Source organism: Heliangelus exortis, chromosome 13 (assembly GCF_036169615.1).
Source record: "Heliangelus exortis chromosome 13, bHelExo1.hap1, whole genome shotgun sequence".
Taxonomy (NCBI): domain Eukaryota; kingdom Metazoa; phylum Chordata; class Aves; order Apodiformes; family Trochilidae; genus Heliangelus; species Heliangelus exortis.
In genome coordinates, this window is record NC_092434.1 from 19,207,550 (window position 1) to 19,230,589 (window position 23,040).

The window sequence follows — 23,040 nt, forward strand, 5'->3', positions numbered from 1 at the left end:
TTGAGGAGCACCCTGGGGATTCTTCAGAGATTGCAGAATGCTCTTTTTAATGTGCTTCCAGAGCACTTCAGGAGAGAGAGCTATGGGATGATCTAAAAGCCCAGCTTGAAGGTTTACCGGGAAGCTGTTTCTCACTGTACCTTTTGGAAGACAGTGAAATTTGAGAGCTTCTTTTCTTTGTCAACACTTCTGGGATCTCTTGGGTGAGATCCCAATCTTTGATTTTCTTTGAGGAGAACCCTGGGGATTCTTCAGAGGACTGCAGGATGCTCTTGTTAATGTGCTGCCAAAGCACTTCAGGAGAGGGATCTCTGGGATGATCTAAAAGCCCAGCTTGAAGGTTTACCGGGAAGCTGTTTCTCACTGTACCTTTTTGAAGATGGTTCACTTTGAGCCTCCTCCCTGGGATGCCACCCCTCTTAGGTTTGGGCTTCAAGCAGAGGGGTAAGTCTGCATAGCAGAAGGCAGTGGTCTGTAGGACATTCTGCACCAGGCACCGCTCGGCTAGGACGGACACGGCCAACATTTCTCTGGCGCACTAAGACACAGTCAGTGAGGTGTCAGTGCTTGGATCCAGGATGCTTCCAGGTTGTCTTCAGGCTGTCTTTCTGCTGGAAGAGAGTGTTGGTGATGGTGAGCTGCTACTCAGCACAAAACTCCAGCAGGAGACATCTATTGTCATTACAGTTTCCAACACCGTGCTTGCCCAGGACTCCTTTCCAGGCTTCATAGTTCTTTCCTACTGCGGTGTTGAAGTCACCAAGGATTATGATCTTAGCATCTGCAGGAACCTTTTGGGTGAGGCAGTGCAGGTGGGTGTAGAATTTGATTTTTTTCTGCATGGTCAGCCTGGAGGGTTGGGGCACACATACTGAGGAGAACAACATGGTGCTTGTTGTGGAGTGGGAGGCGTAAGGAAAAGATGAGACCCCCAATGAGCGGTCGGCAGATTTTCAAGTTTGGAGGCCTGGAATATCCATGAATAAAAAGCATAATCCTCAGCTGTCAGCCCAGCAGTGTCTTCATGGGAAACATCAGCACTGTAATGAAGGAGAACTTTGATCAAATGAAGATTCCTACCAGCAGCAGCAATCATGGGTGGGGTTCTGAAGGATTCAAAACATTCTATGAAATGGATCATTTTACACAGACTCTGTCATGATTTTCATTCCTGCTTGCTCTCAGAAAAAAGGTCCACAGGACCACACCCCATTAACTTGTGCAAAGGAATAAAGAGAAAAAAAGAATCTTGTTTCCCACTAATTCGTTCCATTCATATCTCTGTGGTTCTCATCCATGCCTGAGGAAAGAGAAAAGGGTGGAAATAAAGCCAGCACACTGATTTCTGGAAAAGAGAATGAAGGGCCAGGCAAAATACAGACCCTTTGGGGAATAGAACTTGCCTGCACTGTTCTCCTTCCCCCCACCTCCCTGGAAAAGATATCCCAACAAGCTATCCCAAACCTCCCCCTGAGCAGGTACTTCTCATCTCACTGCACATCTCTTCATATTGGGCTCCCTGGCAGCACTCACCTTCCCAAGAACTCTTTTTCAGAAAGCAATGTTGACTGACTGCCTCCCCACCCAGGGTGCTTGAGCACAGAGTGAGCTGCACCCTGTGAGACTCTGGGAGATGATACTCAGAGGCTGGGAGCTCAACTCCACAACAGCACTGGCACTCCTGACACAGCCACTCTCACAACCAAGAACTTTCTGAAGATCACAGCTGGCAAGGAGGGGTAAACCAGCCTACTCCTAGAGTTTCAACAAGTTCCACTCTAACAGGTGAAATCCATGCACTCTCACCCCACAGAGCCTTCACTGCCACAGAAGCCACAGCAGGACAAATACATCAGGGCTGAAAGTAATCTGCAGCAGTCATTCTTTCCATTGGACCAAATAGCAACTGCAACATTCTTGCAGCCTTAGGGTTTCTATCACTAAGTTGGAATCAAAACCCAAAAGCATCAAGAGACAGAACATTGCCAGTATAAAATTCCACCCAACATTAAACAGTACTTGGCTACAAACCTTGTACCTGGCTGCAGGGAAAAGGGACTATTGATTATTAAGGAGACGAATAAGAAAGAAAAATGGCCTTCAGTTCCAAGGTCTTCTTCAGGGAGAAAGAAAAACATGTAAATGAAGCAAGTTAAAACATCAACAGTGCCAAGACTCCTGTGACACAAGAGTGCAGATGGAAAACAAAATCAGAAAAGGAACAGAAACAGACCATATGGTTTGGAACTACAAACGAACTGGAACAGCCCTGCTCATGGATTCTCTTCAGCAGAAGTAAAGAACAGGATTTCAAAATGCTTACCCATGCCTCATAGGCTGCAACCCTGTTTCTTCTTCTTCTAATGCACTTCTCATGGAGTGCAGTATTGGCTTTCTGTAGTTCATTAAGACAGAGGGAGGGCTAAAGGAACCTTCCTCACAAATACGCCATCTCGGGTTTACAGATATAATGCTGACCAGATGTAGAAGAGGAAGTTTTGGAGGAAAACACACAAGAAAAAAAGTCATCCCTTAAAACACTGCAAAAAGCATGTACCCACCTTTTCAGTGTTTTGTAGGCATCTTCTCTTTTTCACTTCCTCCAGATACAGCTTTTCATATTTTTGCTTTAGAACAATGCTCTCCCTCAGGGTCCTTTCACTGTCCAACTCCTGTTCGAGGTCTCCAATTCTGCAGAGCAGTAGCTTTCTCTCTGAATTCATCGTTGTCATGGGCTCTGCTCTGTTCCACTCTGTCCTGGGAAGCTGCCTGCTCCTGAAGCAAGTAACACACTTTTACCCACCACAAAGAAAAAGGGAACTCTCCCACCCCTCAGCTGAACCTGCCCAGTGTCAAGGGCACCGATTTCCTCCCTGAGGCACCTGAGCCTCCTCACTCCCCTCAGCAACCCAGGCAGAACCCCGGAGCTACCACAGGCAAGAATTCTTCTCCCTCAGAAAGAATCCCTCCCTCTCAGCACTGTTATTCATCAAAGCTTCTAAAGAAGGAACACTGTCTCTGTAGGAGAGAGCAGAGAGAAAAGGGTTCCTCAAGGAAGGAGTCGTCCCCCCCCCCCCACCACTTTGGTGGCTTCTGTTCTCAGAACTGATGGGTGATGTTTCTCACCTCTGCATGCAGCTGCTGTTTGGGCTTCTCCAGTTGTTCCTGGTTCCTCCCCAGGATGGACATCTCTGCTCACTGAGCCTGAGTTTGGTTTTCTCCCTGCACGCCTGCCTCAGGCTTTGCCTCCAGCTTCCAAAAAAGTTCATCAAGCTCTAGACAGAGACAAAAAACAAACAGAAAAGAAAAGGAACTCAGCAGGATATAAGAGAAGTCAATCTATGAAAAATTGGTAAAGGGCTGGGCACCAGGACTGTATTTGACAATTTGACAAACATCTGCTGACTCAGTACCAAAATCAGAGTGAAACCAAGGGCTTCCTTTTAAAAAAAGAACAGCTGTCACATCATTTCTGATAGGATTCCTCAGGTTCCCAGCCCTTCTCAGTTCTCCTGCAGCAGGTCACACACCAAGAGGCACCAAACTGGTAGCATTTCACCCACAGGCCTACCTGGAAAAGCACTGGGACTATTCTGCTGGGAGATGCTCGTGTGCCCATGGGAAGTCGAACCCACCCACCTTCTGGTTTCAGCACAAACACCACGTCTCATGCTTTAGAGGAATTTTTACACACTGTCAGCACAGTCAAGCTTCATTATGGAACTGACAAACACACAATCTATTTTTTCTCTACACTGAGAAATTTTTAAATAGTGGTTCAGAACATGGCCTTTACTGAAGGAGGAAGATGTATTCTCCACTGTAGGCGAAAGCTGCAGTTTATTTTAAAAATGTGCAGGAAATATCAGCCTTTCTTTAGGCCCCCATGCTCAACTACAGCTCTGTCCTTCTCTTCCCCCCCTCCAGAAGCAGACTTTTTCTGTATCCATTGAACATCAGACTTGATATCCTGTCAGTCATTAAAAGGGGAGGAAACTGGCACGGTGGAAACTTGAAAGAGGCTCTAACAGAAGGAAGAAGCTTCACTTATTTGAGAGGACAGGAGACAACGGATATATGCTTGAGCATAGGAGGTTCCATATAAATAGGAGGAGAATTTTTTTCCCTGTGAGGGTGACAGAGCACTGGCACAGGCTGCCCAGGGAGGCTGTGGAGTCTCCTTCCCTGGAGACATTCAAACCCCACCTGGATCTGTTCCTATGTGACCTCCTGCAGGTGACCCTGCTCTGGCAGGGGGTTGGACTCCATCATCTTTTGAGGTCCCATCCAACCCTAAACTTTCTCTGATTCTATTTAAATCTGCCTCAATGTAATGACCTTCCCTGTCATTCAAAATAACTCTTCCAAGAGCAACACAAAAACTTGACAAACTTTTGCACTAATCATGAGCCCCAGCAAAGGCAGGTGACTTTTCTTTCATGCTACTCAGCAGCAATAACCGCCTCAAAAGCACTTTTGGGAACTCTGCTTCTGGGTCCCCAGGACAAGGGAAAGGTGGGCTGAGACAGCCACTAGTGAGCAACAAGTTCAACAACATTTTCTGCATCACCTCACTGCACCGTGCCCAGGGAAGCAATGACACCATTTACAAAAGCAAAACCTGAACTTTCTCCAGCTCAAGTCATGCCTAAGATGGGGATTGAGGGTGGCCTTGGGCAAAGCCAGCTTCATACAGTTCTTCTGAGTGATGGTGGCATTCCATATGGTGGCCTGGACTGGGTCTCACTGCTCTCAGCCCTGACACTCACCCATGGACACCATGTCCTGGCAGGAATGCAGATCTGCCTGTCCCCAGGGGCTGCCCTGGGGATCTGCACCTTTGGCTCATCCCCATGGCTCTCTGCTACCAGAGCTCTGCTGCTCTTCTTGGGGAGGGCGTGTGGGACTGCTCCTGCCCCTGGAGCTCATGGACCCGACAGCCTTGTGGGGACTCTTCCCATCTCCCTGCCTCTACACAACAGCAGCCCTTCAGGTGCCTTGCAGAGACTGCTTTGCACATCACCTTTTCATCTTGACCCATCAGGAGAACTGCTTTGCTATTGGGCACACAACAGGATCTACAGGCAGGACCTGCACCTCATGTTCTCCCCACGGCAGCTGCACTACACCTCCATCTGTCAGACAACTTCCACAGAGAGCCAAGGGACACAATTCCTGAGAATATTTCATCAGATTTCCCACCCAACAGGCCAGTATCTAACAATGGAAACAGATGCCCCCACTGAACCAAAGGCAAAGAGGTGATTTTGATTCACATCATCTTCTCCTTCTTGCTGTTCTCTAAGCCAAACCAGCCAAGAGCTGGCAGCTGCTCTGAATTTCTACTTACATTTTTTTCCTCTGCAGAAAAGAAGAAGAGGGAAATACTGCTCCTTGGAACCTGGCAGCTGTTTCTTGTTTCCCAGGCACTAGCTCATTTGCCCCCCATTCCTTCAGTATGTTTTTCTGCAAGGTTTTTAAGCTCCCACTACCCTCAAAACATGCAGCAGCTCCTCCAGACACTGAACTGGAAGCATGAAACATTTTACCCTGCCCAGAAACACAGGGGTCAGAAGATGACCAGAAGAAATCCAGGGAAAAATGGGCAACTGCATCCTTACTCGATGTGGTAAGCTGATAGCAAACCCCGCCAGCAGCTCTGCCTGATACAACCACTCCAAAATTTTGACACAGGGACCCAGCTAGCTTTTATCTGCTTCCTGGAGGATCCCTAAAGGATCACAAGAGAGTCTGAGCCTGAAGAGCAGGAATAAGAGAAACACCTGAATAGAGAAGTACTCAACAAAATGTGAACAAGGTGGTGCTGGGTATTGGCTGGTCCTCTGGAGGGTTTCCTGGGCTCACCTGTTTCAAGAATTCATTCTTTCTTTCTCCCTTCCAAGTGGAGAACCATGGTCTCCAGGCTGCAATCTTGGCTTCAGCCTCTTTTTCCTCACGCTGTGTAAGTCCTTTGATGGCAGAGATGGCACAACCTGCTTTTGCAGCTGTGAGAGCAACAGTGACAAAAGGAAAAACTTTTCAGATCAGCAGTGCTATTTATGCTGCTACCCAAAGGGACCAAGATTTGCCTAGCAGATCCAGCACCAAAGTGGAACAGAACCTGCTGATCCAGCTCAACTATCTAGAACACAAGTTTACTGGATGCTTTAGCAGCACTCTGTAAGAAAAAGAAAAGCAGAAAACACACGAGCCTCTCATGTACCTGCTGCTGGTGCTGCTCCTCTGCAGCTGCCCGTGATGCTCCTAAGCTGGTCATCAAGTCTTCCAGGTGGTCATGAATCTACAAAAGCAGGAAAAGAAGCAAGAAGACACACTCTGACTTTCCAGCCTGAAAGTTGTAGATTCCTCCTTACCGAAAATGAATACTACATCCACCTCTTCACCTCTTTATTCCTATTATACCCAACACCAATGATCAAAATGGCCATAGTTTGAGGTCACTGTAAAACTGGTTGCAGTCATCTCCTCTGCTCTTTTCTTCAAGGAGAGGGAGAACACCATGCGGGACACAAAGAAACTTCAGTGAAAACCATCAGGAGGAGCATCTGAAAACCATGCCCTGTGAACCAAAGGGGAAGGACCAGCACCCTGACTACCGTCCCTCTCCTCTCCTCTCCTCAGCAGCAGTACAGCAAAGTCACACTTGCACAAGCAGTCTTCACAAGAGCCCTCGTGCACCAGTTCAATACAAAAATTAACAAAGGCACACCGAGTGGCCAAAGGAAAAGCAGTTCTGCACAACAAAAGCTCTGGGGAGTCTGTTTTTGTTCCAGCCTGGGGATGCCAGTCAGGCCTCTGGCACAAGCTGCTTGCCATCAATATCCCCTGAGGAATTCCCAGGACAGCAAGTGTCTGAAGCGGCATCTGAGGCCAGGAGGGGCCTAAGGCAGACAACAGTCACACCACTGGATTTGGGACAAATCCTGCACTTTTAAAGCATTAAGGAGCGTTTCCTGAATTACCATGGAAAACTCTTAAAACCAGAAAGCTGGGGATGGGCCAGAATGCTGTCCCAGCACCCTGTATGCAGGAGAAAGCAGGAACTGAGCTCCCCTCAGCTCTCCAGGAAAACCTCATCTTAGCATTTCCCCACAGCAATCGGTAAGAAGCTCAGGAGCTCAAAACAAGGCAAGTTGAGGACCAGCTTACTGAGGCAGAGGCTTGCAGGGTTCCCTCAAGGGCTTCAATCATACGTCTTTGCTGCTGGACTCTGCCTTCCAGTCTGGCGTTTTCCATGGAAAGGCTTAAAAAGAAATACAGGCCTTATTAGAGAAATCCACCAGAGCAGCAATTCTTAAAGAGCAGCAGGGGAAAAAACAAACAAAAGCCTCTTCAAAACCATCTGTTAACTTGCTGTGATGCAACGAGGCTGTGCTGTGGTTTTCACACAACCCCAGACAGCGACAGACACCTTGGTTCTCTGTGTCAGTCTCTTACCACTGCACACGCTCTTCCAGCTCTTTTACTCTAGCCCTGGTCTCAGAAGATGATGACAGGAGGTCTTTAAGTTTTTGGGACTTCTCTCTTAGTTTTCTTTTCCTATCCTTGTAGTGATGAATCTGATGCTCATATTGAAGCTGCTGCTCTTCCAGTTCCCGACACTGTCAAAACACAGCAAGAATCCATATCAGCTGGGAGAACTCTTCTAGAGAAAAAACCACTGCTGCTGAAGAACTCAAGCATGACTGCCCATGTCTGCACACACCTGCTACCCAAAGAACTGTCATCAGTTGAAATACATTTAAACTTTCACTTCTACTAGCAAATGAACACAAACCCTTTTACTTTGCCATCCTCTAGACTGCTCTCTCCCATCCCTCTCCTGATCCCCTAAAGCATGGTTCCAAGCACCAACACTCACCCTCCAACTCTTTAAGGGACTCATGGCACCCACTGCTTTCCTCCTCCATTGAAAACTGAAATGAAACTTGATCCCTCTCCTAAACTGCCTTCAGTCACTTCATCCCCTCTCATAAGGAGATAAAGATGATTTCTGTTTCAGAATATATACATATGGAGAATAAGGTACAAAACCATTCTGAACATGATTTTATGGTGGTCTTGCCAGTGCTGGGTTAACACCTGGACTTGATGCCTAAAGGTCTTTTCCAACCAAAAAGATTCTGTCATCCTCTGTTACCAGAGGGGGGCGGGGGGGGGGGAGAGGGGGGGAGGGGAAGCACCGTGAGCATAAAGAAGCCCAAGTGCGGCAGTCCAGAATTTCTACTGCCCTTCAGAAATCAGACAAACTGCTGGGCCAAACCACATGCAATGAGCAACAGACACGTCAGTCTCTTTTGCAGAGCACCTTGCCACACACTAACCTCAGACCAAGTCAGGACACCGTGTCCTCATGCCACGGACATGGACATCAAGTTTATTAGTGTGATTCCTCCACACATCATCCCATCTCTGGGATGTGCTGGAGTTTGTTCTGGAATTCTGGGACAAATTCATGTACCTTGGATTTAGCCTCTCCCAGTTCCTTTTCCAAGCCCAGGCTGGCTTCCTCCAGGTTCCTGCAGCGCTTCGTAGCAACTTCCAGCGAAGCTTCTGCCACAGACAGCTTTTTAAGAGCTTCACCAAGCTCCTGCTGCAGCTTTCTGACATTGCCCTGATGAAATGGTTAGATGAGCACAAAAAAGGCTATAAGAACATGAACTATGCCTTTACTTTAACTTATATGATTATACACTTAGACCTGTCTTGGGACTCAATCCCAAAGGGAGGAAAATTTTGCCTGCCACCAGCAGTCAAAAGCTGAGCACCTCTAAATTATCACCAGCTGCTCATGAGGATTTCTGTTTTCTAATACCTACGAAAGGCTCAAGTATTAATCATCTTGCACACTACACCGGCATACCTGAATCAGGTATTTTTTTAACAAAACTCAAAGCAATCTCTTGTCACAGTTTGACTGCAGATATTACTCTGGTGACTAAAGGCAGGACTTTGTATTAGATGGTTCTTGGGTCTGTTTCTCCATTCTACAAGGGGAATTAAATGAATACTTGGATCTGAAAGCTCTTCTGACAAACACTTGAGGTTTATATTGAAACACATCTCTGTCTGTTTCCTTACCAAGTTCATTTCAGAGTAACAACTGCCTCCCTGCTGACACATTTGCCTTCACAAATCTGGACAGGCCCTCCATTCATCCAGCCACCCACCCAACTACCATCTCCCAAAGGAACCTGGTATTTTGGCACTAGGAATACAAAGTGATTCACAGGGGAAAACCATTGACAGCACTGCTGGAGTTCTTCTCCTTCTTCCCTCAAAGAACCCAAAAAATGAAGAATAAGGGGGTTATCTGACACATGGCAGGTATTCACCTAGCTCAAACGCTCCGGGGTTGAGAGGAAGAAAGAAATGGAATTTTAAAGCACTGTTCACATCACTAAGGCAGGCAAACAGCACACCAGTGTCTAATTACTCAACAGGACTAGCTCCTCTTTTCCAGAAAGTAAAGATTAACAAAATGGGCATGGCAACTTTTAAACCTTTACTCTGCCTGGGACTGGTAGAATTTGCAGAACAACAGTTTAAATGACATCCTAACAAGTCTTCTGACCAGCTAATTAGTTAACACAGACACAAAGAACAAATTTAAATATTGCTACACATCACAAAATACACAATAGAAAGCTTAGGTCAGTGGCTGAAATTGACCTCTTGAGCAACAGGAAGGTCGCTCAGAAGGGGGCTCAAAACACAAACAGAAATTAACACCAAAAAAGTTGCCTTCAACACTGCAAACAGTGTATACTTTACCTCTCTTTTTACTTTGTCAGCCTCATATTTAGAGATTTGTTCTCTTAAATCAGTGCAATCGGCCTTTAATGCCTTGTTCCTCTTTTCCAGCATGTACACTTGTTTCTCAGCAGCAGCACTGACTTGTTGGAAAACTTCATTAAACCATTCCTGGGCAACAGTCACTGCCCTTCCTTGGATGAGCTGCTGCTCCTGCAGGTTTTCCAGCAGCTGATGGAATAAATGCCTTTCCCTCTGGAGCTGGGCCAATGCCGCCTGCATGGACAGAGTCATAGCATAGAACCACAGAATCATTAAGCCTGGAAAAGACCTCTGGATCCTCCAGTCCAACTGGGAAACCAACACCACCATGCCCACTAAACCGTGTCCCGGAAGTGGAAATAATGTGCTCCGCTCTCCCCTGAGGTGTTACACAGCACTCCAGACCCCTCTGCCCAGCCCTGCCCCAGATGCCCAACACCAACAGGATGCCTGCCCCATTCCCCTCATGAATGCCCTCAGAAAAAATCCTTTTCAAACACTTCCTCGTAGTGAAATGAGGCAACCAGGTGCCACTAATTGCCAGGTAGTGGATCTTCTTACCCGACTCCTTGGGTTTTCTGCTAATGCTAGTTTGCGCCGGACTAGCTCCCTTTCTTCTGATTCATCTGAGCATGGGCCAGATCAAGGTCTCTGCCGCATTCTCTATCAGATGTAGCAAGATGAACCTCTTTTAGGGCACGGCGCTCCAAGGTCCAGCCAGGTGTTCCAGCAGAAACTCATGAATAATGCTCTGAGCCTATTGCCCTCAGGGCTGACTAGCCTGGATCAGTGCTACTGCTCCAAGAAGCGGCTAGCCTCCTCCTCCCAGCTTTCCTCAGCAGTGAGCTTTATTGGCCCCCTAATCCTGCTCATGCGCAGTAGGGGCCTGCCCTAATCAGGCACAGGTGGGCTTAACACAAGCTTATGCCCACTACCTCGCAATTAGTGGCACCTGGTTGCCTCACTTCACTACACTTCCTGACATGGCCAAACACACACATGTTTTGCAGAGGCAGGGAAAGCTTCAAAGGTCACCAAAGTTCAAGGTTTCTTGCATGAGCTTTCTCTCACAAAGAGGAAGACCAGGCATGTTTAATCACACAGATCAGCCTGTTACTGAAAAATCTCCCTCTTCCCTTCAATATGCATTTTGCATTGGGAAAAAAAAAAAAAGCATTTGACTGCATTGTTTGTCTGCACAGCACAGCAGGAACAACACTGGGCAAAACTGAAGGAAACCAGCTGGAAACAAAGCAGCAGTACAGCAAATATCCTGCATCTGGCAAGGATTTTTCCTCATCCTAAGAGGACTGTACCAACTTCAGACAGCAGCACAACCTTCCTCTGCACGACTCTGCCATCACCATTAGTCACTTTCTGGTTACTTTTCTTTACCTTACTGTATAGTGCAATTTACTCTCTAATGCCACTTACCAGTCCAGACTCTTAATTAAAAATATTTGGCTTCACATACCTGCACCCCAGAGTTGTCAGTGGCTTCCTTTAGGCTTCTTTTTTTTGCTGGTGATGACACATGGGAAGTAGATCCTGAGTGCTCACCTACAATGAAAACAACAGATTTTTACAACCAGCATGACCTAATGCTACCTATTTACTCCGAGAGTGCATCTTGATTAATGGTGAGAACAATCTTTACAGAAAACATCACATCCCCTCACATTTGAGAGCTGCTAGAGACAAAATGATCAGAATAGAGTTTTTAATGTGCTAAATATGTGTTAAATATTTTCTTTGGTGGCATTTAACTTTCTTCTGTAAAAAAGAAAGCTTATGAATATCAGTATGGCCACAAATAATTCACTCCAGTGTCTTCAAGGTGCAGGATCTCTCTCTCTACTGTGGTCCATGCAGTAACGAGCAAGATGCTTTCAACAACGCAAAGGGTGCCTCCTCCTCCTGCTCTGAGGCCTGAGCTGAGGAACAAAAGTGCTCCCCTCTGACCCAGCTGGCAATGCTTTCCAGCGCACACACACACGGGTGGCACTGCAGACACCTCCTACATTTCAAAACCAGAGCAGCTGAGGCACTGGAACAGAAGGGCTCTCCCTCAGCTCCACTCAAAGCTTTCCCTGGCTTCAGCCAAAAGCAAGCACAGCTTTTCAATCCAACAGCACCCGCCAGGAAAGAGAATGCTACTGGCACACCCAAGACACTCCAGTCCTCCTCCTCCTCTCCATCTGCACGTTTTGGTCAGATTGCTTCAAGGAGAACACAGCAACAGAAGCAAGAAGAGCACTTGCTGCATAGAGCACCATCTGCAATCCAACACCATCTAGTCAGGTTCCAGAAAAAGAAAAAAAAAGGCACAAAAGCTGCTTTGCTACTCTGCCAGTGGCCACCAGGATTTACAGGCCAGGATAAAATTTGCAACCTCAGAAGTCAACCACTGTTTTAGTTCATTTACTCTAGGTGGATCTATATTCACAGAGGAAGTATCTGGATCTAGATCATTTCTCTCACCACTGATTTCTCTGCAGCTTGTGCTGGGCTCATCAGGGCTGCCATTTAATAAGTACTTCTCTGTACATCCAGCAATGGCAGTGTTTAGCTCTACAGCAAGCTCTTTCTTCTCTTCTTTTCCATGTTGTTCAGCTGTTTTTTCCTGAAAGAGATGAAACAAAAAAGCTGGTAAGAGCAGAAACAAGCATCTGCTTTGCTACCCACTGACAGCTTGAAGAACATTTTTTGTGGAAGAGAAAAGGGAAACTTTGCTTTCTTTTACAAGGCCTTCTGTGTTTCCAGGGAAATAAATCTTCAGCAGAATTCTGAGGTCCTGAGTCTCGGCCCTGCTTCTGCACAGCCCCTGAGAAGCACTTCCCCACTTCAGCCCAGCTTCATTTCAGTTACTGCAAGCTTTCGGGTGCTCCTGGATCTCCCTCCTACCCTCCCTGTCCTTCGCACAAAGTACCTCAGAATTCCAGGGAGAAGCCCAGAGAAAATCCTCAGCTTTCTCCACTTCTTCCATGGGTGGCAGGGAACCTACACACCAGGGAGGAAAGGAGACACTCAGTGGTTTTATATCACCCTGCTACTCCACTGTTTTATGTTGGAGGCTTTTCTTTAGTAACTTTTGATTCTAGAACCGTGGCTATCATCTAAAAGCACAAGGAATAAAAAAAAAAAAATCTATGTGAACAAAAGGAGTTATTTATTTAATTGCAATTGGCAAATTTCCAGACTAACACACTTCAGAGGAGTCACCTGGCAATGTCTGGAAAAGGAGGTAGGGAAGGGATGGGCAGGGCAGAGGAAGGGCTTGGCCAGGGACAAAGGCTTAGCAGGGGATTCATAGCTTAATCTTAAGGATATGGCTTATTTGGTTCTGAAATTACAAAGTGCCGTGTCTTCACAAGTTAATTTTCTTGCCTACTAGAGAAGAAAAAAATACAAAACTCTACTTAGCAAGCCTACTTTTACAGATCAGTCTATCATGCAATCTTTCCCAGATAGCTTACTGGTTTTCCTGCCCTGCTGGAAAGCCTTCATGCGCCGTGTCACCTTTGGCTCCTGCTGCTTCTGTAAAGAAAGATGTATTTCTGCAAAACTTTTTTTTCAATAGAAACAAACTCAAAGAACTGTTTACATCCCTAGACTTGATGCCTAAATGAGCCTCTGCAAGTACACTAACCAAAATACCCCTCAATTTTAGTATCATGCCAGAAAAATGCATCGCTTCCATTTACATCAAGGCAAGAAAATTAAATCATGTTAAAACTAAACATGCTGGCATCTCCAACTGCCACACTCCTGCTCCTCACCCCTCCAGAACCCCACTGCAACACAACAGATGCTCCCGACATCACTGCACAAATTGCTCATTCTTCAGCACACCAGTAAGAACAGCAGGCACCAGAGCTTGGAGCTGACAAAGAGAACACTGCCTGAGCATTCCAAAAAAGAGGGGAAATGTGCAGTGTGAGATGACACACAAGCACAGAATGCCATCTCATAGAAAAGAACCTGTTTGAGTAACTCAGCCATTGAGTGCTGGTGGGGGAACCTGATGGGGAGGGAAGGAGCAGCAGCAGATGGAGGATTTCAGGAGGTCCTCACAAAGAAATGCCCTGTTCCTCTATCTGTTTGGACTGAAACACCAAATTTACAGAAAACAAGAATCACCTCACAGGAGAAGAACAGAACAGATTATAAAAGTAACTGAGAAACTTTTAGGGTCTGCAAACCTGACCCAAATGAGCACCAAGAAATGAAGCAATGTGGTTTTTATGTCGTTACCTATTCCTCCTTTGTGCCAAACCGTAACTCTGCTGCATGCTCTGCCACACCCACGGTCTGTTAGGAAAAACTGAGAGCAGAAGAAAGGCTGGCAGGCCAGAGACTGCTTCTATCACAGAATGGTACAGGTTGGAAGAGACCTCCAAGACCATCCAGTCCAACCTTTGACCAACACCATCATCTAACTACTAAACCATGTCCTTAAGGACCAGCTCCAAATGCCTTTTCAATGCCTCCAGGGATGGTGCCTCCACCACTGTCCTGGGCCATTCCAATGCCTGACAGCCCTCTCAGTGAAAAAATGTTTCTGAACACCCATCCTAAACGTCCCCTGGTGCAGCTTCCATCCATTTCCTCTGCTCCCATCCCAGTTCACTAAGGAGAAGAGGCTGTTTCCCTCCTTACTCCAACCTCCCTTGAGGTACTTGAAGAGAGCTCTAAGGTTCTAAGGAGGAAGCAGTGCTGGCTGGAACTGCAGTTGCTTTCAATCCCAGTTACTTGCCTTCAAATAACTCCTTTTCACAGGACAATTTCCCTGGAAATGCACCATACCTTGGGAGTAAAATCCAGTTGTTCTGCAGAAGCACTCCAACCATCACCAATCCCCTTTTTCTCAGATCTGCTTAAAAAGCAAAGCAAAGTGATGACACCTGTGCCTCCCAGATCACCCCTCAAGGAAGTGGTAGGTATTTGTAAAGTCTCACCTTTTCAAGCCTCCTTTGGAAAAGTCTTCCACTCCTGCTCAAACACGAAACGACATGGTGAAATTAGATTTGGCATGCTAAAAATTCAACAGTACATATGAACAAGGTACTCCTTGCACACATGAGTACACAGCAGAGGGAAAAGTTTTACTAGTTCATGTAGTATGATGTGTAATATTATGCTAGAGACAATACTAGCTGCTGCTCTAGCCAGTTACAAACTATTCTGAAAAGGGAAAGAAAATCAAACAGCATAACCCAACCAAAAGCTTAACCTCACACTCAGCCTGTTACTGCAGCACAGCAAAGAGACTCTCATGATGCAGGACACGTGCTTCATGGTGCCAGCCAGAGACTGCAGTAATAATGCCAAGAAATGTCCCCTGGACACTATCTGCTGTCCATTTGCCACACAGTTCTGATAAAACACCCTTAAGAACCCAGAGAGAATAAAACCTCCACTGTAGGGTCTGAGAGGTAAAGCACAAGACTAAATTCCATTGCATAAAAATATTAATTTCCTAAGATTCTTTTAGGGTTATGTGGCCTCGTAAGGACAGACTGGATTTTAAAACCTCAGAGAAGGAGGTAGGTGTTTGATCCCAGGACAATTTAATGTCACCTGCACGAGCTGCTTCTGCCTTCTTTGGAGCTGCACTTTCTGACAGCTGCTCACTAAGACTAAAGAAAGAGAGAGAGAGAGGAAACAGAGTTGTTAAAAACAACCACTTCCTGGCAGGTAACATTTAGCAGAAGAGTTAACAGCCATTTTTTATTCATCCTACACAGTTCACATGAATTCAGGGACTCCTAAGTACTTCTGAAGGGCAAGACACAGAACTTTCTGCAGGGCTGGTACACACTTCAGTGTTCCCTGCAGTCACCTTCATCCTATAGATGCACATTCCAAGTTATTAACTCCTGCTTGGTACACTCTTTCAGCCTAGCTTTTCACAAAGCGCACCTAACCACATCAGAGAAGGAACAACAAAATTATTCAACAGCCACACTTATAAGCACACCTAACCACATCAGAGAAGGAACAACAAAATTATTCAACAGCCACACTTATAACTGACCACTTCATTGAACCAAAAAGTTAAATGTTTACCTGGGATACCCATAAATACAAGCATAATCATCAGCTGTCCGCCCATCAGCATCTTTATGGGAAATGTCAGCACCGTAATGCAGGAGAACTTGGATCAATTTCATCTTCCCGACAGAAGCAGCCATCATGAGTGGGGTTCTGAAAGATCCAGATGTGCTATGAAGTTATCATTTTACACAGACAGTCAATATTTTCATTCCTGCGTGCTCTCAGCTTGCTCTCCCATTACTTGACAATGAACAAAAGAAAAAGCAGGTTCCATTAAAAGCAACAAGAACATGGGAGAGGGAGTCAACACAACTGCATGGTCACACCAAGCTGCCACACGCACAACACTTCAGTGCACATGGAGGCTGCTGTGCCTCTCAGCAATCCCACCGAAAGAATACTCAAGGGACCCATGTGGATAAACCCCTTACCTTTGTTGCTGGTCTCGAGCATGCACATCAGCTCCCATTCTCAGGAGAAACTCAGCTGTCTCTACCTGACCTTTGGAGACAGCAAGACTGAGTGGGGTAAAGCCCTCCTGAAAGGACAGACAAATACACCAAGTTAATCATCGAAGTCAAAAATAGTCTTCAACAGAAATATTGCTGCCACTTTCTGAAACAACTTCCTTTAGAAATAGAAACATGTACCTTATTCTTGGCATCAAGATTGGCATTATGATCAAGTAGCAGCTCCACAACTTTAGGACTGCAAGACAGGACTGCCAGGTGGAGGGCGGTGTTGCCAACAACGTCTCTGAGGTTTGGGTCTGCACCACACTTCAGCAGAAAACCAGCACAGGCTTGGTGCTGGAACTGCACTGCCTGAGAACACACGAAAAAAGGGAAGACTTCCAAAACTCACATTTCACTCCATCACAGCTCGCCCAGCTTCTGACCACTGGCAAAGAAGAGCACCTGCAAAGATGACCTGACAGGTGCCTGTTCCACTCCAAATCCAACAGGCGTGTTTCCGCACAGCTCTGCGCACAAGAGTCCTGCCAGACACCTCTCCTTTCATGCACACTCAATAAGCCCCTCTTCCAAGAGCAGAACTTCTCTCACTCACCATCATCAGGGGTGTTGTCCCAAAATTATCAACAGCATCCAACTGGCAGCGGTGCCTTACTAGAAACGTGACGACCTCTGTGTGGCCGTTTGCAGACGCCAGATGGAGAGGTGTCCTGAGAATTAAACATGGGAGCTTAACACTGACAGACAAGGAAAGAACCAAAGCTGTGGCACCACCCAGCCCGGGGGACCCTGCTGCTCCTGCTGCTGCTGCAACCCCGCACACATCACCCACAGGGCAGGAGAGACCTGGGGAGGCCTCAGCAGCTGCAAGAGAACCCTGCAGGGAGAGAAGGGCCAAGCGGCAGCCCAGCAGCACGCACCTCCAGGAGCACTGGCGCCCACCCAGCAGCTCCCGGCACTGGAAAGCTCTCAAGTTCCCCCTCCCAGCTGACAGGGCACATCTTGCTTTGCAAGCAATCAGCTCCAAGGGGATCCCACACAAACCCTGCAGGGGGGATGCTCCCGCACGCCACCCGAGGTGTCCCAGCAGCGGCCACAGCCCCTCACCGATTCTTCCTGTCGCGGCGGTCGATGCCCCGAATCTTGATCCACCAGCGCCAGCGCCTCAGCCAGGCCAGGTGGCCGCGGGCAGCCGCACCGTGCAGACTGCCCAGACCTTGCTGCTGAGGCTTAGGGGCGCCGGTGCCGGCAGCAGCAGCAGCGCGGGGCTGCCCAGGAGCGCTGCCAGAGCAGGGAAGCTTCTGCTTCTTGTTGAAAAGCCCCATCCCAGGAGCTCTGCGAGCTGCGGCACGGGCACAGCCCTGCGGGAGCAGTGGGAGGCAGCCGGCCGAGCCGGGGGGGTATAAAAGGGAGAGTCAGGAGAAGGGAAGGGCAAAGGCAGGGACAGGGGATGTAGGAGAAAGGCAGGGATGAGGCGGGAGCAAGGAGCAAACCAACGGCGAGGAGCACGAGCAGCCAGAGAGGCAGAGACCAGCACAGCTCAGCACAGGAGCCACAACCGTAGAGTCACCACCAACGGCACTCGCCAGGGGCAACGGTGGGCGGGGCCGAACCACCCCGTGGGGGGGGGGAGGGGGTAGAAGGGGCCGAACCAATTCACGGGGGGGGGGAAAACGAAGGAAAGAAAAAGGCATCTGAGAGAAGCTGAGAAACTCTCCCCCATCGGAATGAGTCATACAAAGAATTGTTAAGTTCTTCCCCTGAGGAAGAGGCTTCTTCATAACCAACTAAAATGAGCAGCTAGAGAGGGTAAAAAATAACCCTTCTTGTGTGGATGGTGCCCAGCTGGCTGTACTTAGGATTCTCAGAGCTAGGCAGTGACCCTCTATTGGTGTGTGGTGGCTTTTTGTATCAAATACTGTGCTGAATGCTGTGAGCTCTCTGTCACCAGCTTATCCCATCTTTGCAGTCTGCACAACCACTTCTGGTCTCTCACCACATATTTAAATGGCAAACTAGCTTCCTCTGACTCCACAGAGCTCACTGCAAAAGTTCCACTGCCATTGTACAAGTACACGGTGTTTCCCTAGACCAGCCTAACCCACAACTAGAGGGAAATGGACATCTAGAATTCTCCTGGCCTACTGGCAGGACAACTATCTTTTCCCTAACTCTTGGGAAAATGTTAACACAAATGTTAACTGTCACCATGCTCCGTGTGCCACACCCAGCTACACAGAAAATCTTCTTAAAAGTTCCCTGCTGCAAACACATCCTCTGCAGGCCCCGGCACCAGCCTGACCTTCCACAGGCAGCCCAGCTTTTGAGCAGCCAGCCTGAAATGAGCCACTAATGGCTGTAATTAGCCCCATTGCTGGGCATCAGCCAGGGGAGAATTTAAAAGCAGCAACTTGCCTCAGGCTCTGAGTCTCACTGTTACAACTTTGTTATCTCCTGTTTCTGCTCTCAGAACATCAGATGTGATTGTTTTGAACTAACAAAAAAACCTGCACGGAACACTTGCATTCCTCACAATAACTGATCCCACAGCAGGGAATAAAAGCTGCATCAGTCAGTAGGGCTTTGCAAAGAGCACACAAGAACTCATCAGGTATGGGACCATCAGAGGAGGAGGGCTCTTTGGATAAAGAGAAAGGCTTTTTCTTCTTTCCTCTGGCATATGCTTCCCTGGAGGCAGGGTGGGGAAGGAAAAACACAAAAGTTAAACACGGCTACATGGAAAAAGTTAAAGACAGGCACACGGAAAAATTTTCCAAGCTTTGGATTTTATCAAAGGAAGCAAGAGATGGAATCCTGCTCACCTCATGTAAGCCGTCTTAAATACATTTATATTAAACTACTTTTTTTTGGTTGCTTTGGCACTCCAATGCTTCCCCATGATTTCTCTTGTTCCCTTTTTGGTCAGTTCAGTTAGTTCCATACTTATGCATTAAGAGTTGGTATTGCATATTTCCCCATTCTTGTCAGCAGAGCTTCCTTTGTATGGGGATCTTTCACCTCCAGCATGAAACTCCTTGGAATTCCTGTGCTCTTTCTAACTCTGGGATCAGGCTCGACAGTTTAGGCTCAACACTCCTCATTTAACTGTTGCAGACCCACTGAAATGTCCATAACTTACAGCCAACTAAATTACTCTGCCAACACTGGGTTTCTAACGTAAAATTAACAAAATGTCTCAGAAATGGTGAACAGCTTCTGAAGGGCTTCCTTGTGTCTTGAAGCTGAATAATACTGCAGGATTACACTGAGGCTGATCAGGTACTCCCCTCCTGTCTTCCCAGCCTGGGATCAACCCTCTATAGAATAGTATCCAAATAGAAACATTTTGTAAACTTAAACCAATGACTTCAAATTATTAAAAATCAAAGTTTTGTTCACATCTCTTTTTATCCAGCTACAGATCATAACATAAGATTTAAAATAACAAAGCAAAGACTCTTGGGGTTTTTTTAAGTATTTGACAAGAAATTCCATATACCTCAATAAGCTGGGCCAGAGAAACAAGTGCAGAGGAGTCACTGATCTCTTCACAAAAAAATAATGAAAGGGTTTTTACATACCTGTTTTCAAGAAATAAAACCCCATCTGAATTAGAGTAAATACTATGAATGCGGTTTGGATAAATGCACTGTGGGAATTACCAGGGTCCCTGGGCCAGCTACACTCACGCTCACAGAGAGAGACATTCATGTGCAGCAAGGAATTCAAACTGATCAGTGACAGCATCACTGATGTCAGATTCAGACTGAGTGGTTTCAGACCTACAGACAAGAAGTTTTCAAGTTGAAACATGACACACCACTCCATGACCAGCAGAGGCTGTATTCTTCACACAACACAGACACACACTTGATGAATTTCTACATTCAGATCTCCTAACAGCTTCTCAAGTGCTCAGACCCCACAACTCTGGGTTAATGTAATGCCTCACCCCATTCTAGTGAAGAAAATTCAGTTATACCTAAAATCAGGATGACAAAAAAAAAAACATCCCACCCCTTAGTGATTTTTTTATACTGGAAGGACTATTTTGAAATGCAGAGTTACACATCATATGATTCCACCCCAGGTGGTGGAATCAACATCTAGAGCATTACCAGTCAGGTATTTCCTTGTGTTCCTTATCTGTATTTTAGCAGCAGCAGGACAGAGTTTGCAAAGCTGTAGAAAAATGCTGCCCCTTTTCCCAGTGTCAGTTCCAAGTGGTGGTATCCTGAAGAAAGGCTGAACCTTTGGGAAATGGAAGCAGCATCCAAACCTGAAGTCACCCAGATCCAAACATGTCCTGCAGGCAGAAGGGAAGAAAAATGACAGAGCTTTTACCCACAAAGGCACTGGGCTCCAATCTTGTGCTGAATGTGTCCACTGGGCTGTTGGCATTTTCATGTGCAGACAAACTATTCAACTGAACTGCTTCATCAGACAAAGCCCAAAGATCAAATGCAGAACTGCAGAATACCAACTTGGGGAGAAACAATTCTTTAACCGATAGCAATCTATTGAAGACATTTATGTACTCAGAGGGGCCCAAACAATTTCACCTCAGTTATGCAGCTTCAGGAAGAAATGTCCAGGCATTTACAGACACAAAAAGGAATTGTTTAGCTGTACAGAGGTGTCCTCAAAATGTTTGGGATATGTTGGTTTGAGTCGAAAGTAAGAAACAGTACCAAGTATAACAGTAACAGATAACAGTAACAGTGGGTTTTGGTAACATTTTCAAAAATTAGGAAAAAAAAAAATTAGGAAAAAAAAACCTGTGCAAATGATGGCATTACACAGTTTTGCTATGCTGAATCAAATACATTGCATTTACAACAAAGACTGTGTTTTATTGGAAAATACTTTAAGTTAATGTTTGGGAAATTAATACAAGGGTACATTGTTTGGATGTAAACGCAGGCTGCAATAGAAAGTGTAAGACTGTGATTTTACATACAGCTTTTGATGTTCCACTCACTGGCTCCCTTTGCCTTCCTCATGTTCCACTCACTGGCTCTGACTGGCTTCCAGAAGAACAAAAAAGGTGATCAGAACTCCAAATAAAGCACTTGTGTCCAACCTTAAGTAGTGAAAGCAGAGTATAAACTAGTTTTCTGATGCACAGAGTAAAACATGTTGAAGACAAAATTCAGTCCCTAACCCCACCTTTTCTTCTTCAAGATGCTGCTGTCCCTGCTGCCCCCCAGCCTGTCACTGCCCAGTGTCCCATCACCCCCAGGCCTTCACTACCCACTGCCAACCCCCAGCAGCCCCCTGGCTCTGCCATGGCTCCCTCAGCAGCCCTGGGCCCATCACTGCCCAATGTCCTTTCACTCTCCCAGACCCTCACCACCCCATGTCCCCCCTGTCACTCCCAGCCTGCCACCTCCCCGTGTCCCCTCCTGTCAGCAACCAGCCATGGCAGAACAGCCTGGGGGAGATGCAGTGGGCTTGGTGGTCACAGGGCCAGTGAAGGGAGGGGATGGCTCAGGGTGTCTGAGTGTCTCTTAGTGCAAGAGGATATAGAAAGAAACATTCTTGGGAACAAGTCCCCAGTGATCACCTGGTTTTTCCTTTTTCCCTTCCAGGTGATGATGGGCAAGCCCCAGGCCCATGCAGCCATTCTCTGCGCACAAGTCCCCTGGGGCTGGGTATCTGACACACGTTTAATAAAAGAACACAGCCCCAGAGATTTGATTTGTTCATCTTCAGCTGGGGGAAGGTGTGTGTGTGTGTGTGTGTGTGTGTGAGAGAGAGGAAGAGCTGCTCTCCCATTTCATTTTTGCACCTTAGCAAAAACATTGCATGATTTACACTCAAGAAATCAAAGGTAAGCGACGCAGATGGCTCCAACCACAAATTTCCACTGACTCCCTAGAAATATGCAAGACCACACTATCAGTCACACTGCCCTCCCTGCTGTAGAGGTGTCAGACCAGAAATGATGGTTTCAAGACAGAAAACACAACACAATCCAGCACAACAACAACAAAAAAACAACCTGAAGAAACCAGGTAAACAAACCAAGAGTCCCTAATCAAACCCTAAAAATGAAAACAAGCTTTCATCTTTGAAAAGAAAGCCCAGGGTGCTGGGGCCTGGCCCAGCTGCTCATCACTGCTCTTCTGGGGCTCTGCCCAGCTCCCTGCCCCCAGCTCTTCATCCCTCCCTCTCTCTCGTTTGCCCGTCATAAGTTTGGGCTTTCACTGGCTGTCTCCCTCTCAACGTTTCCCAGTTCCTCCCTGCCTCTTCTCAGAGCTATTGCTGTTTCTCTCTCTCTTTGTCTCCACATCTTTCTCTCCCTCTCCTCTCCTGGCCTTATTGTCCCTCTCTCTCCTGCAGCCTCTCCCCTTTCCTGCCCCTCCCCTCACCCTTTCCCCTCTCTCCTGCTCCCTCTCCCACCCCTCTGTCACTCCCCTCTCCTGGGGCCTTTTCTGTCTCTCTCAGGCCCCTGGCCCGCCCCTGGCCCACTCTCTGTCCATCCCCCCTCTCTCCTCCTTCCCGCCCTTCTCCTCTCTCTCCTTCCCTCCCTCTTTGCCCCCTTCCCCTCCATCTCTTTCCCGCTCCTCACCACTCTTTTTCCTGCCTTCTCTCCCTGCCCAGATCCCCTTCCTCCTGCTCCCCCTCCCAGCTGGGCGGGGGCCGGGGCAGCCCCGGGGTCGGGCGGGCTCAGGCAGCAGGAGAGGAGGAG

General features: G+C 47.1%; 1 protein-coding gene and 1 long non-coding RNA gene across 3 annotated transcripts; both read right to left on the reverse strand.

Moving 5' to 3' along the window:
- Nucleotides 1-5,739: 5,739 nt before the first annotated feature.
- LOC139802219 (ankyrin repeat domain-containing protein 26-like) lies at nt 5,740-16,726 on the reverse strand. The gene is made up of 12 exons (XM_071757155.1): nt 16,524-16,726; nt 16,305-16,411; nt 15,886-16,023; nt 15,397-15,455; nt 11,291-11,376; nt 9,796-10,050; nt 8,483-8,635; nt 7,459-7,622; nt 7,171-7,264; nt 6,160-6,301; nt 5,866-6,005; nt 5,740-5,757 (listed from the first exon to the last, which is right to left on the reverse strand). The coding sequence occupies exons 2-12, from the start codon at nt 16,340-16,342 to the stop codon at nt 5,740-5,742; spliced, it is 1,287 nt and encodes a 428-aa protein (XP_071613256.1). The 5' UTR covers nt 16,343-16,411; nt 16,524-16,726.
- A 2,715-nt stretch (nt 16,727-19,441) lies between these two features.
- On the reverse strand, nt 19,442-23,040 carry LOC139801893 (uncharacterized). 2 transcript variants are annotated; one of them, XR_011728387.1, is made up of 4 exons: nt 22,921-23,040; nt 20,465-20,652; nt 20,042-20,128; nt 19,442-19,663 (listed from the first exon to the last, which is right to left on the reverse strand). It is a non-coding gene; the product is annotated as an uncharacterized lncRNA (long non-coding RNA). The 2 variants fall into 2 exon arrangements; XR_011728386.1 differs by lacking the exon at nt 22,921-23,040 and adding an exon at nt 21,307-21,377.